The sequence below is a fragment of the Theobroma cacao genome, chromosome 9 (assembly GCF_053813885.1).
Source record: "Theobroma cacao isolate CCN51 chromosome 9, ASM5381388v1, whole genome shotgun sequence".
NCBI classification, from domain to species: Eukaryota; Viridiplantae; Streptophyta; class Magnoliopsida; order Malvales; family Malvaceae; genus Theobroma; species Theobroma cacao.
This window is the reverse complement of record NC_142647.1, coordinates 9,169,983-9,185,676: the sequence shown is the minus strand read 5'-3', so window position 1 is coordinate 9,185,676 and position 15,694 is coordinate 9,169,983. Positions and strand designations below refer to the sequence as shown.

Below are 15,694 nucleotides of genomic sequence, written 5' to 3'. Positions count from 1 at the left end.
GTTGAATTTTTTATTTGCTACTATAAGCGCATACCCTTAATTGAAAGAAGTAGAGTTATATTTTTTTTTTTCACAAAAATTGTGCTTGAATGAAAATTGTGATCGATTGGTTAAAAATAATCAGTGAATTATTAAATTTATATTTTAAAATAATTTATTAAATATTTTAATTATAAACCTAACTTACTACACGGGTTAAATCCCAAGGGATTTGAGTATAAATATGACACCTTTACTAAACGGTAATTACAAAAAATTTTCTGCGAAAATATAAAACGGTTTCTTATCCAAAGCTGGGACTCGGTATGGTAGCTCTCACAATGTCGTCTCCGCTTCAATGTCCGTCCAAGCTTCTCTTTCCTCTCCCCCATCCTTACTGCAACTCCGTTCTCCCCTATCCCACTCCACGACTTCTGTATCCTCGTCGCCAAACGGTCCGAATCATCTGCGCCAAGAGAAGAGGCAAGCAGAGATACCCTTCGGAGAAGAAGAAACTGAAATTGAAGCAAAAAGAAGTTGTATCCTCCGTCTCGAACAAGTTCGAGGGAATTTGGAGGCTCTCCAAGCTTGCCGTTTCGGTCCAAAACGACCCCGGAAAAGACTTTCTCGAAGTCCATAATGGCTTGCTTCAAGAAATCGCTAAAGTCCTCGAGTTCCCAGTAATTTCTTGTCTCGTTTAAACTTATTTTAGAGAAATGTTCTTTTTTTTCTTTATTTTCTAATTTTGGTTTATTCCAGGTTGCTTCCATGTTGCCAGCAGAAGCTTTCTCAGTGGTTCGGAAATCTTTTGACGCAAGAAAGGTAAGGAATTTAGGCTCTGTTCATTTAGTACTTACTTTTTTATATTTATTCTGAAAGCAGAAAGCCGTGTAAATAACATATTTAATTAATAGTATTTTTGAGAAAATTAGAAATGACAAATGTAATCTTTCTACATAAGAAAATTAATTGTTTTACTTTTATAGACTAATTATGTTGATTGATACCAAGGAATAACTAGTTTTCAAATATTATACATGTTGGAACCTGTTCCTGCAGCATACTTTTTAGTGCCCGATATCTATTGTCATTTCTCTCAAATATTGTCTTTGGTTTGTTTTATTTGAAATGGAAGAACATTGGAAAATAACAGAGTTTAAGTTGTATATACATTTTACTGATTTGCTTTGTTGATGGTCTTCAGATACTGAAGGAGGCTAAGTTTGTATATACTGTGGATATGGATGTCAGAAAGCTGCTGAGTTTAGAACCTCGTACGTGGGACTTCATTTCTCGGTTGGAGCCAAAAGTTGGGCTTATAGAACATATGCCTCACGAAAGAAGCAGTCATGATTTGACCAGTATAGTACGTGATTTTAAAGACAGCAATGATGATACATTGGCAAGAGAGCACAGACATAACATTGACTCTAGTGTATCACTCAAGTGTTCCCCAGCTAGAAAACCAAAAATTGCAGTTGTGGGTAGTGGCCCATCTGGCTTGTTTGCTTCCCTGGTTCTTGCAGAATTTGGTGCAGATGTTACTTTGATAGAACGAGGTCAAACAGTTGAGAGGAGGGGGCGTGACATTGGTGCTTTAGTTGTTCGCCGTATTTTAGAATCAGAAAGCAATTTTTGCTTTGGGGAGGTTATATCTCATTTCACTTGGTATTTCTGCTAAAGCATATTTATTATCATAATTGCTGATATTATTTGGTTTCATTCTTTAGTGTCTGCTATTTTGAAATAGGACTGCCTCTTAACTTAGAGGACCATTATTTTGTAATCGAATGTAATGTGACCGCCTGAGTTTTCTCAGTAATGTAAATGTAGCTAACTAGCTTAGTTAGATCAAATTAATTTAATCTATTCAAAAAGTATTATTGTTTTTTATATTAAGTTTTGATAAGTTGGTTGGACAAAGGGAGATAGAGCATCATACGTTTACAGCTTTATGGTTCTAGTACTGAAGTGGAGAACAGGTTGAAGTAGCAATGACAAGGTGCTATCTAGATCACATGCATAGTACAATCTTGTTATTTTACTAGAAACAATATTGTGAAGCTAAAACTTTTGCTTTCTCTCTCACTTATTCTTGTTGTCCTGGGTCAGATCTGCTTTAATACATAGTTAGTTACAGATGGGAGAAAATGCTGATTCTTGGTGCTAAATAAATAAATCTCATTTTTTACTTTGATGGATATTGTAGGCTTAACTACTTTAACTGAGGCCAGAGAACTTCTTTTTTATGCTTTCTTGTCTGCAACAAAGGGAAAAATGTTTAGTATAAATGTGCTCTCTTTCCTGATTCCAATCAAGCTTTTAAATGCATTTTGGTCTACACCAATGCATTGTTAGTTATCTATGATAGCATATAACCCTGTAAAACTACTTGCCTCATAAAATATTCAAGAAGCAATTTTTTTATGGAAAATAATAACTTGGTTAGTTGGCTATCGAAGTCATTTGCTTGACTTCTATATATTTCCTGTGAAATCCAAGTCCTTTGTTGCTTTTCTCAAAACCAACTTCATTTTTCTTCTCTATGGGGTTTTTAGTTTTTATGTTTCTCAGCTAGTGTTATTTTTTCATTCACTTTCCAGTCATATTAAGGACTTATGTATGGCAGGGTGGTGCAGGTACCTGGAGTGATGGAAAGCTGGTAACTAGAATTGGAAGAAACAGTGGCAGTGTTTTGGCGGTCAGAACCATTCCTCAGGATTTTAAAATCCCCCCTCCCCCCCTTTTTTTTTTGTTGTTCTAGTAAAGTGTTGCTTTCTCCTACTCCTGGGTTGATATTCAGTTGTCATCAGCATGCTTTTATATGGATTTGCTAATTGTATGATTTTTTAAATTAAACCCACCTGCTCTTTCTGCATGGAGATATACTTAGACAGTGCAATGTACTTCCTGCATGCAATTGATTGCACTTGGCATAATAATGATGAAGTTTTGAATTATGGCACTTTATGTGGATTACAGATATTCATTGATGTATATCTGGCTATTGCAAAAAATTTTGATATGCTTAGTATTGTGAAGGACGGATTGTTCAGCTAAAAGAAAGCCCAATTGCTCTGCCACTAAGTGGGAGGTTTAATTCCAAACATCAGAGAAATATTGTGTAGCTATATTTATTAATTTGCCAAAAGGATATGTTGATAAAGAAAGAAAAGGGAACTATAATCATTTCACCCTTATGTGTTACATGTATTATTGTGATTTTGAGTCTTAAAATTTTATCATGCATTACTCACAGAATAGATTGACTCACAAATATTCTTTTCTCAGATCATGAACACCTTGGTTCATTTTGGTGCTCCGAAAAATATATTGGTTGATGGAAAGCCTCATTTGGGAACAGATAGGCTGGTTCCTTTACTCCGTAACTTTCGGCAACATCTTCAATCATTGGGTGTGAGTTTAATAATTAACTTCTTTCCTTTTGATATTAATGTGTATATCAGACAAAGTTTGCTTCCTTTATTACAGTTCAAAATGTGATTTTGCTTTTTCATTTTATATATGCTTAGGTGACTATCAAGTTCGGAACGAGGGTAGATGATCTGCTTATACAGAATGGACATGTTATGGGTGTTGAAGTCTCTGATTCAACAAATAAATTGCAGTTAGACTGTAAGAGGTTGGGATTTGATGCAGTTATTCTGGCTGTTGGACATTCTGCACGTGATATATATCAAATGCTTCTTTCTCATAATTTGGATTTGGTCCCAAAAGATTTTGCTGTGAGTTCTTGTGCATCACTTGTGCAACTTTGCTTTGTTAATATATCATTTCCTGAAAGCAAATTCCCCTGCATTTCCAACTTTTGTCACTTTATCAATGTTGCCCAGCATCAACTGACATCACTTACAGCTAGTGTGATCCTAAAAGCATCAAAACAGTTGTTGTGAGCATTATCCCATGATTGAAGTATGTGAACTTGCATTGGTGAAACACATGAATAGTTTATATCATGATCTGGGAAAATGAATTCCAGGGGTAGCTATTTTGTCTTAGTGTGGGGCATTCGGATGGACCACTCTATTAGCCACTACAGCTTTCATTCTTTTACTCACCTACCTAAGATATTATAACGGAGATTACTTCTTTGTTTTAGTTTTTTGAATTCTCCAAATTTATCTCTTATATAGATGCACATTAGAGGAGACACCTATAAAACCATCTGAATACATGCACACATGGGTAAGCTCAGACATATGATGCTGTGTGAAACACAGTTTTTAACAGTTTTCTTGAGTTGCCTATGGTTCATTTCACTCTTCTCAATCCTCAATCGCTTTTTCCTTTTCTTTTCTTCCAAGTGTTGGTGCCAATGGTCTACTGGAAATTGCAGAATTTTCATTGTCATCTCATGGTGAAAGCACATTCCCCTGCATTTCCAACTTTTGTCACTTTACCAATGTTGCCCAGCATCAACCAGCATCACTTACAGCTAGTGTGATCCTAAAATTATCAAAACAGTTGTTGTGAGCATTATCCCATAATTGAAATATGTGAACTTGCATTTTTGAAAAACATGAATAGTTTATATTGTGCTCTGGGAAAACGAATTCCAAGGGTAGCTATTTTGTCCTAGTGTGGGGCATTCGGACAGACCAATCTGTTAGCCACTACAGCTTTCGTTCTTTTACTCACCTTCCTAAGATATTATAACAGAGATTACTTCGTTTTTTTAGTTGTTTGAATTCTCCAAATTTATCTCTTATATAGACGCACATTAGAGGAGACACCTATAAAACCATCTGAATACATGCACACATAGGTAAGCTCAGACATATGATGCTGTGTGAAACACAGTTTTTAACAGTTTTCTTGAGTTGCTGATAGTTCATTTCTCTCTTCTAAATTCTCAATCGCGTTTTCCTTTTCTTTTCTTCCAAGTTTTGGCTCCAATGGTCTACTGGATATTGCAGAATTTTCATTGTCATTTCATGGTGGTACTGAGAGCTGCGGACGTTAGTTATATACGTTCTGGAATGTGTTTTGTGGTTGGCAATATCATTTAGAAATGAATAAAAATTGTGCAATGATACCTGAGTTTGGATGTTGATTAGTAATTTATCTTCGTAACTTGCTTTGTCAAAACAGGTTGGTTTTCGAGTAGAGCATCCTCAGGAACTAATCAACAGCATACAGGTCATTTATATATATATTTTTTAATTTTTTTCTGTATACTAATCAAGAAAAGTTCAAGTTGAGGAAATTTTGCATACTCATAGCTGTAATTATCTCCAGTCAGCTGCATTCTGATTTGGAACTTTTCCTTCTACTCACGTATAAAATGGATTTGTATGCCTCCTCTCTCACCCCCCCCCCCCCCCCTCCCTTGCCCCGTGAAAAAAAAAATTGTGTTTATTTAAGGACTTCCATGTCTATCAATATCTGAGGACTTATTGCCATTCTGTTGAATCAGAGAAGAGCACGGCCTACTTGTGGTCATTTTCTTTCTTATTCCTGTAGTTGTTTAGTTGCCTGCAGATTTTGTTTTGTGAATCTTGTAATGAAATTAATCGAGTTTATTGAATGTTTCTGGTCCACAGTCTAGCTGGGTTACAAAATAATTTGCCCTCCAAGTTGCATGTTACCTCAAGTTTTGAAATCTGAATAATTTTTGTGTTAACATATCCAAACTGTGAAAATGTTGAAGATTGAGTATTTGGCTCCTTGGTATTAGTGCAGTGTTGTGCATGGAATGCAACTGCTACGTTCTTTCAGTCATTTCTTTTTCTCTCTTGTCTTTCCACATTGTGCTCTGGCCTTTAATGTGTGATCCATATTTCTAGGAGATATTAAACTCCAATAGTTGTCACCCTGAGTGTCAACAGTATTACTATTGGAGGAGTTTTGAGGTTTAAGTTTAAAGTTTTAGCAACCAAATTTTAGTCTCTAATATCACAATGTTGTAGTGCTTCCATCATGCTTCAAATTATCATGTAGCTTCCATTTGCATCAGATTTTATGTTATCATTATCTGTAGGGAGGTTTTCTGTGATGTGATTTTTTATGACTTGGAAAGAAGGGAATGACTGAAAATCCAGAATTTTTCACTGTCAGCAAACTATTTGACTCTTTATTAATGATGTTTATAAAGAATGTATGTAGAATAAACTTGAAACAAAATGAAGTTTTATAACCATGTGAAGGCTCCTGCTTTTTGAAATTGTTCTTATATTTCTAAAGGTCTGAACTATTCACCTGTGCAGTATTCTGGATTGGCCAATGAAGTTTGCAGAGGACGTGGGAAAGTACCAGTGGCAGATTATAAGGTCGTGCAGTATGTTAGCAATGAGGATGAACACTCGCCATTCAAGTTGGAGTCCACAAGCCGTAGTTGTTATTCTTTCTGCATGTGCCCTGGTGGGCAGGTATGTTTGTCCTTTTGTTTTTTTTATTTGCAGTATACATTTTAATTGTTTTTAATGCTCTGTAGGTGATGATATTGGTGCTTCTTATTTCACCAGGAAATGTGTAGTCTAAGTACTACATAAATATTTCTCAATCAATTTCCTCCTTGACACATGAATACCTCTATAGAGGAACCATTCCACATAGGAAATAATTGAGTCATGCCTGTTCAATATTTCACATATGTATCCAAATTTAAAAATACTTCCTTTTCTAGACACTTATTAATATATATCAAACATTTATGGAAACATAGATTAAGAATCAGTTTAATGAATAAGAGTTAAGAAAGAGAATAACATACAGGTTGTAGCTCATTATGAGAAGGAATTTTCATGTAGTTTAATATACTTTCAACTGAATGGTACACTGTTTAATATACAGTAGGCTTTAATGTAGTAAACTATTATTTTTTTTATTAACATATCTAAACTGTATTGTAACTTCTATCTTATACATGCTTCATAACTCTTGATGGTCATTTGCATAATGGAGAACATTTGAACTTTCTGATTAACTATTTTCTTGAAGAGTGTTTAGTTGAATCTAGATATATAGGTTTTAGGTACAGGCAGGAAGAGTTAGGAAGCCATCATAAATATTAGAAACATCTGTGGAATATATCTTCTGGTGAAATCGCTTATATTGGGTTTTGCAGGTTGTTCTCACTAGTACAAGCCCATCAGAGATCTGTATCAATGGGATGTCATTTTCTCGCCGTTCATCTAGGTGGGCAAATGCTGCCCTTGTTGTGACTGTCTCAACAAAGGATTTTGACGCATTAAATTTCCATGGACCTCTTGCTGGGGTCAAATTTCAGGTAGCCGTTTTGTTCTTACCTTTGGTATCTTAAAAAAAAAACAAGGTACTACTGTAGGCTTGACCATAGAGACTTCCATGCAGGCACCATATTTCTGTTTGACTTATCAAAAAACTTGAGAGCAGCAATACTTACAGACTCTTCTTACACCCCTGTGAAAATTTTCTTTTTCTATGAATGACAGAGTAAAATAATTCCACATTATTTATTGGGTTACCTTTCACCTGCTTGCAGTCTCTACTCCCCGCAGGAATTATAAGATATAAAGATTGAGGCTTTCTTCAATATTGCTTTTTGATTCTGTTTTATCATTTTGTTATTCAGAGGGAATTTGAGCGAAGAGCAGCATTAATGGGAGGGGGAAATTTTGTGGTGCCTGTGCAGACAGTTCCTGATTTCATGGAAAATAAAGTATCAGGTAACATTTTTTTGTCTGTTTCCAAATTTGTTTTGCTTTTAATTTTCATCTGGCTAAAACTTGCCTTATCTTATCAGTAACATCTATGCCACCATCAAGCTACCGGTTAGGAGTGAAGGCAGCAAGTCTCCATGAATTATTCCCCATGTATATGACAGATGCTATACGATATTCTATCTCAATGTTTGATAAAGAGGTGTTATTATATTTCCCCAATATATTATTCCGCTTTCCCATTTCCATGTCCATTTGATAATATCCAAACTAAACCTAAGAAGCTTTTCTTTTTCTCCAACCATTTGAACTTTCAGCTACCTGGATTTATCTCTAAGGAGGCTCTTCTTCATGGAGTAGAGGTAACCAATTTGCTGCTGCTACACTTTTCTTTATATTGAGTAGTATTTTTTTGTGCATTTGATATCAGATTGGGTTCTGCTTCTCATATTTCGTAACCTCATTTTTGGCATACTCCATAACCTCATTTTTGGCTTTTCTCTATAAATTGGTTAACAAACTATTTCATAAAATGTATCATAGTCTTGTCATATAAATTAATATCCAACTCAAGTAAAGCATTATCTCAAACTCATTGGGCTTTGCCACATGAATCTTCTTCCCATTTGGCCAGTCTAATTTCATGCTCTCTGCAACATGTTGATAAAATTAAATCGTTGTTCACAACTTTAATCATACCATGAAATTTGTATTTTCACTTCCAAACTAGATCTGGTTCTTTCATGCTGCCCGCCGTGCTGCACACCACCACCCCCCCCCCCCCCCCCCCCACCCCCACACAGACAGACAGACAGACACACACAAATGGACACAGCATTTAGACAACATAATATGTATTGTTGATCCCTAGAAGTTTTCTTTAGGCAGTTCACATATCTATCTATCTCATTTATGCTCCTTTTAAATGGTGACTGACATTATTTTATGACAATTTAATTGATTTGCAGCTTCTTTGCATCGATTGTCTTTTTCACTTTTCTGTTCAAATTTCATTCTTTCTTTCAGACTAGAACTAGCTCTCCCATTCAGATTCCACGCCACAGTGACACATATGAGAGCATGTCTTTAAGAGGGCTGTACCCAGTTGGTGAAGGAGCAGGTTATGCCGGTGGGATTGTAAGTGCAGCAGTTGATGGGGTGTATACTGGTTTCGCTGTGGCAAAAAATTTTGATTTGTTTCATGGTGACATAGAGTCAGTTTTAGGGAAGGCTCAGGGTGCTGGATTTGTGAAGTACTAGAGGGGATTGTTCCACTTGATTGTGTAAAACAATTCACGTCACATGAGTACATGCTCCAGTATCTTTTTAGGGCTTCCCAAAATTGAGGATGACGAGGAGGGGAAATCGAATCTGACTCCAGTTTTATTTCAGAAACTGTAAGTATGATTTATCATAAACATTTTAATGAAGTTATGAAGTGGTTCTTATCGTTTGCACTTCTCTCTCTTTTATGCATATGCAGCTAGATGGAAGGATAAGATTCTCCATGTAAATCCATCCTATAATAGAGCACTCCAAACCGTGTTATTGTTCACTAAGAGGGAATATCGAAGGATGCCTTTCAGTTTCAGTCAGTCAGTCAGAGGTTGCTGGGCCTTTTGACTTGTTGATCATGCACCTGTTCAACTGGTTGTGTATTTTGTCTGGGCATTGTCATTAAAGTGAACCTCAAGGGTGACAAAGGAAGAGCAAACAGAAGTGTATAGCTGCTAAACAAAAATGATGTAAACAAATATACAAGGAAATCCATAGTCATGCATGCAAGCTATAGAAATCATTGTAGCTCTAGGACCTATTCAGTAAGGCTATTTCTTTTAAATTAAGGGTTGGAAGATCTTTTGAGCTGTCAATTGAGATTCAGCAATTACAGAAATCATTTTTGTTTTGACATTTCAGTAAAACTTCCGTCTCTTTCCTTTTAATCAAACTTGTCAAAAGCAGAGTTATGAAATATTATGAATTAACATAAACTCATTCCATTCATTCTTAAAGGGAAACAAAATCATTAGGAAGAACATGCAACTACAAAGCAGAAAAGAAAACACTGCTATCACATGTTAAGTCATCTTTGTTTCTTCTTTACACATCATTATGGAACTCCAATGAACTATTATTGCTCCATAGACCAAATAGAACCCAATAAATTATAACTTGTTAATTTTTTAATTAACACATCCAAATTATTAAAATCCTTTTTCTTGTAGAGTCTATACTTTTTCTCAATTTTGTTCCTTGGGTCAGACCTTTGGAGTACATTCTTTCACTCCCATTTTTTTAGGGCTCATGGCCTTTGTATTTCCCATTCTTTTACGGCCCTTTGTGAAGAAGGCTGTCATGGACACATGGTATCCTATGTGAAATACATTTAATAATCCCATCAATGAAACAAAAATAGAATCGGTGGGAATCAATATTCATGATTATATACCTACAAAATATTGTCATACCCAAGAAAAAATTGAAGAGATTGCCAATAAAATTGAAAAAAATAAAACAAATAATAGAAAAAAAAAACACAAGAGACAACTAGGACACCTAGTTTCAGATTTTGTTCCTTGGGAAAATATAAAATAAATCTTAAAAATTATGGAAAAAAAAGAAGAAAAAAGGACATGCCGAAGCACTTGCACAACATGCAGGGGCATGGCATATGCAGGGGGCTTTGTCATCATGATTGGGTTGCGTATTCCTGCACATGACTGCCCATTACTTTGATCTTTTGTGTAAGATTCATTCACCACGAAATTCTTCCACAATATAACATAATTTAAGTATTTCATATTACCATTTGATTCAAAACTAGCTTGGCTGCCTTTTGTGTTATAATTCAATGAATTAATTTTATTTTTAAATTCCAATATGAAAGAAATTAATTACATATCAAAACATATAATTATATACGCCTTTCAAATACAAAAATAAAAATATTAAAAACACATTTTGCAATATCAAGTATCAACCAGTTACTTCAATTTTTTGTAATTATTTATTTTATATTTAGAAGATTGGTTGTTATCTTCTAACTGTATGTTTTATATTTTTCATAAGTCATCCTTTTTTATATAATCATATTTGTGCTCGTTATCATGAGTTGTTTTATCTCAAATTATAAAAAATAAATAATGTCAGAGTTTAAAATGACACGATCTTTTGAATAAATTTATTAATAATAGCATGTATTATTATTTTATGTACCGACGTCGGAACCTAAAATACATTAGAATCAGTTAGAAAAATATTAATTACTATGTATGTGTATAATGGTACAAAAAATTAAATAAAAAATTAAAAACAAATAGGAGAAGAAATAGGAAGCCCAAAGAAATGGGGAAAAGGCCCACAATGTGAAGCTGAAAGTTACACGTCAATAAAATGAGACAGGATCCTCACATGCAGCAAAAATCTGGAAACTTTGCTAATAATTTTGTGCCTCAAATCTTAATGATAAGTGATGAGTAGAGGTCAAAGTTTGGAACCATTTCTCTGACCCAAAAAAATATTTGGAAGCCATTTTGTGTCATGAGATTCATTGCATGAAAAACCACGGCTCCTCTACATATATATATATATATATGCCCATGGAATTTATATATGTAGGTTACGTGTGGATCATTGCACCCTTTCTTCTTTCATGGCTGCATGTGTCTTCTATTGCCAATTGAGCCTAGCAACTTCAACCAATACAACTTTCCACCATTATTTGTCATGTTTTTGGGTATTAAGGTGAAGTGGGACTTTCAAATTCCATTTTGAAGGGTTAGCTGAATCTTATTAATAATCACAAAATTCCAAGACTTTGACTCCTCTTCTCATGCATCCTAATATATTATGATATAATAAGAAAAAAAGAACATACATGGAAACTTCCTTATGTGTTGGAGAGAATTCAAAGCTAATACAATGATGGTTCTCATTAACCAAAATATTGTGAAAATTATGTAATATGGACACCTTTATTCGTCAAAGAGTATGATGGCTAAGTATGGAGTTGGGCCGGGTGAGGCAGCTATTGAGGTTTATGAATGAGGTCAATGTTGAATCAAGATAGGCTTTAATATGGAAGTAATGATTTTTAACATAGGGGTTTAGCAAAATAGCTGTAAATGGGCCACTTTTTCCCTTTCAAGTGCCAGCCGAAAGCTGTGGTCCAATAAAGTGTAAAAAAGCCATCATCAAAGGGAAAGGAAAGGGACTCATGTCTCATGTCATGTGCCATGATGCCCTTCTTAAGTACACACATTCATCTTTGCCCCTTAAATGGACCTACCAACCTCCTCCAAAACCTCCGCGTCACGGCTGCCTGGCACTCGCATGCATGAATATGAGTTTATCATTCCAAACAAATAACAATATTGTCTTCTTTATACTTTTGCTTGCTTCCTTCTTCGTTTTTCATAACCCAAAAAAAAATTAGATTTTTGAATATAATTCAAAACACTAGAAAGATTTAGATTCTTTCGATTAATTTTTTATCCAATTCTTTGAAATATTCTTTTTACTACTATTCATATATATGAGATATGATCGTTAATTATAGTTTTTTTTATATAATTAAGAGAGGGAGGATTTGAACCCTACTTTTTAAGCAAAGGAACTATGTATCAACTAATACACCAAATATTCAGGTGCGATCGTTAATTATAATTGTAGATTTTAAATATAAAAAAGACAACGATGGATATATATTAATAGTAATAGATTAAAAAAAATGGAAGATCTCCTCTCTCTCTCTCTATTAAAGATCTTAACTATATGAATGGATAAATACATATATATAATGGATAGAAAAAGAAATAATTGAAGCAACCATGAGTAGGGGTTAGAGATTAGATCTTAAAATTGAATCAATATGCTCTCTTGTTAAAAGATCAATCAATTAAGTTATGATCTTAGACAATGTTGGTATTTGAGAACTAATTAATGATAGATTTTTAGGGGTTAGCTATATTGAATTAATGAGTTATAAATGATAATTAGAGTACAGATTTAATTATTGGGAGGTTTAATTTTTTGAGTTAAAAAGGAGAATAATTAAGACAGAATTACATGACTATTAATTGTTTATCAATCTTTTTCTTATCAACAAATATACAACACTTACCAATCATATAGTTAGTGAAGTTTATTCCATATTTAGTCTACATGTATTCACATAGAGGCGTGCGTTAATAATAAATTGTGAAAGCACTTTATATTGCTTGAAAAGTTAAAAGGCAAAATAAGCAATAAATAAAAGAGGCAAAAAGCAAAATGGCGAAATGATGCATTTGGCAATGGAAAAATGATGTTGTTGGTCTTTAATTAATTTTGCAATTGATTTGTTAGTAGTAAAGCTAGAAATGGGCACATCACGAAGCAAACTAATCAATTGGTAGTCAACACTTGCATGTAATTGGAAAGAGTAGGAGGCGAAGAAAGTCTCTGTGTATATATGCCTTTGCTCGCAAGCATTGCTTGGCTTTTGTTTCACAAAGTCTTCAATCAGCTATCATTAAATAAGGTTTGTGCACGTAACTTCAAGTCATCAACAACAATTTACGTTAATATTTCAATTTCATACATATTCAACTCTCATACTTCAAATTGTTGCATTCTTCTTTGTTATTGCAAAAATCCTTTTTTTTTTTTCTCTCTTTTTAGTTACACTTTAATAACATCATTATTTGAATTTTCCTGTTCACCTTAGCCTACTCAACTTGTTCTTTGGTTTGTACTTGAAAGGCTTTACGGCAATTCTTGTACTTCAAATTGCACGTCTAGGAAAGAAGATAGGCATGAGGTTTTCCATGTGCGCATGATTATATAAAACTCATGCTAGTAGTTGCACTAATTTCCAGGGCAAGAATTTGCTTAATGACAGCTGAGCTCTTGCTAACTTTTCATAGTTTCATAGACCTATTAAATATATTACTGACAAATAACTAACATTTTTTTTTTCTCAATTAGGGCCTAGCTTGGAAGTCCAGTTCTCCTCTTTGCCCTATAAATAGTATTAACCCCACTGTAAGTGTAGGATGCTTGAAGAATAGATGCAAAATTACCCACAAATATTGGCACAAATTAAAGGCTACCATACATGAATCATGACTGTGGGGCAGAGGGCTCAGGAACTGTGAGGTCTGAGTTCTCAGGCTTTCTCACAGAATAACACTCCGAGTCTCGGACGTGGAGTAAGTGTACTATATCCCCTGACCGACACGGAATCTGTGGCTCCTTGCCATGGTCCTGAAATAATAATACTAGTTTACCTGGTACGACAGGTAGATAGCGCTAGATCAAGGCATTTAATGTGGTGGTGGCGACCCTATTTTCTGAAACACTTTTTTTTACCTAAATTAATCACATTTATTGATATGCAGACTTGCAACTGAGATGTTGGCCTATTACAATTTATAGTTAATACATTTGGCTTAGTGCTTTGTATTAATATTAATAAGTTAATATTAATTTGATAGAGTATGCAAGATCTATACTTATAAATTTTTTAAGATCTCTTATTTGTCTGATGTGAGATTAAAATATTTTATTTATTTTTTTAAATATTTGACGTGAAATTCTCTCTCAACTAATTCAATGACATCTTCATTGCCGTCAATCACCCTGTCTGTCTCCTCTTTAAAAGTGCTTGGCATAAATTAAGTCTAAGTTAGTTTTGATATCATTTTATCATGGCACCATTATTTTTTTTCCAAAAAATTAACTTAAAGTGTGTAGGCCTCACACTGATAAATTTTCTAAGATATTCTTTTTTGTTCAATATAAAATTAAAACACTTTGTCTATTTTTTTTAATTTAAAAGCATTTTCTTTCTTCTTTGTCTATTTGAGAGAATGAGATTTGAACTTTACTCTTCAAACAAGAGATTATTATGAATCAATCAATAAACCAAATACTCTAATACATTTTCTTTTCTTTTTTAAGTCAACTATATTTAGCAATATTTTCATTTTTTTTATGGACACAATGAAGATGGCTTGAGGGATGAAACGTGTTTTACATGAGAAAGGCAACATATTATGTGCCGATGGCCTAATGCTGTAAGGCATTGGACAAGCTAGGATAAATCCCTATTCTTTTTACCTTCCCTGATGCACGTTTTAGAATTTCCACTATCTTCTTTTTAACTTCTATACTCAAAGTATATTTTCGTAAGATGACAGTAAATGTTCTCACTTACCTAATCATTTTGTTAAAAAAACCTCTCAACAATATTTGTGTGCCCACTTTTGAGATTTTGCTTTTTCTCTTCCAAATTTGTGAATTTTGAGGAAGAATCAAGAGAGAGAAAAGGGAGGCAGGACTGTGGAGGAAGACAGGAACCATCTGAGGAGAGGGATATGGCGGAGCGGCGGAGGAAAAGAGAGAAAACTAGTGGTGGAATATAGGATTTTGACTTTTGATAAGAAAATATGATTTTGGATCTTTTTCTTCACTCTTTTCTCTTTTTTTTTCCTTCATTCTTTTTTTTGTTCAGCCTTTTTTTCATCTAGGTTTTCCAACGGTAAAATGTTATTATTTACAATAATTAAAAAATATATTATCAAACAAACATATTTGATCTATCCATTTGTATTTCTAAAATATAATTAAAGAAATTTTGAATTTTTTTTGTGAAAGAAAAAAAAGAGATAGTGGAGAAAAAAGTATGAAAGTTTTTATCATGTTAATTATTCTCAATTTTGGTTTTTTAATTATTATTATTTCAGTTAGGTATTTTCTCTAAAAATTTACTATTTAAAATAATTTGTATAGAAATTAATCAATTGAAATTTTAAAAAAAAAAAAAAGAAAGAAAGAAATTGTAGTAGTCCCACAACGTGGCGCGTGGATAATTGTAGTGGAAACAAAAAAGCAATCCAGTCCGAGAAGTATAATAAAACAAATTAAAAGTAGGCTCAAAATTCAACCTTAATTAACAAAACATTGCAACTCTTTGACTAATCCTAAACGTGCAGGGAAAAGCCTATTATTCTGCAACTGTTCTGCTCAACTAAGCTACGGATTTTGCGGGTAAAAACTGAAATGGATAGGAA

General features: G+C 33.9%; 1 protein-coding gene across 2 annotated transcripts; it reads left to right on the top strand.

Annotated features, from left to right (window-relative positions):
* The first annotated feature begins 269 nt into the window (after nt 1-269).
* On the top strand, nt 270-9,562 carry PDE327 (FAD/NAD(P)-binding oxidoreductase family protein). 2 transcript variants are annotated; one of them, XM_018127805.2, is made up of 14 exons: nt 270-659; nt 739-801; nt 1,184-1,627; nt 2,609-2,680; nt 3,271-3,396; nt 3,513-3,725; nt 5,092-5,139; nt 6,207-6,368; nt 7,067-7,228; nt 7,553-7,646; nt 7,724-7,842; nt 7,958-8,002; nt 8,667-9,037; nt 9,124-9,562. In XM_018127805.2, exons 1-13 carry the CDS (start codon nt 306-308, stop codon nt 8,898-8,900), a joined length of 2,136 nt encoding a protein of 711 aa, XP_017983294.2. In that variant the 5' UTR covers nt 270-305; the 3' UTR covers nt 8,901-9,037; nt 9,124-9,562. The 2 variants fall into 2 exon arrangements, with proteins under 2 accessions (XP_017983294.2, XP_088666239.1); XM_088810113.1 differs by lacking the exon at nt 5,092-5,139.
* Nucleotides 9,563-15,694: the final 6,132 nt, after the last annotated feature.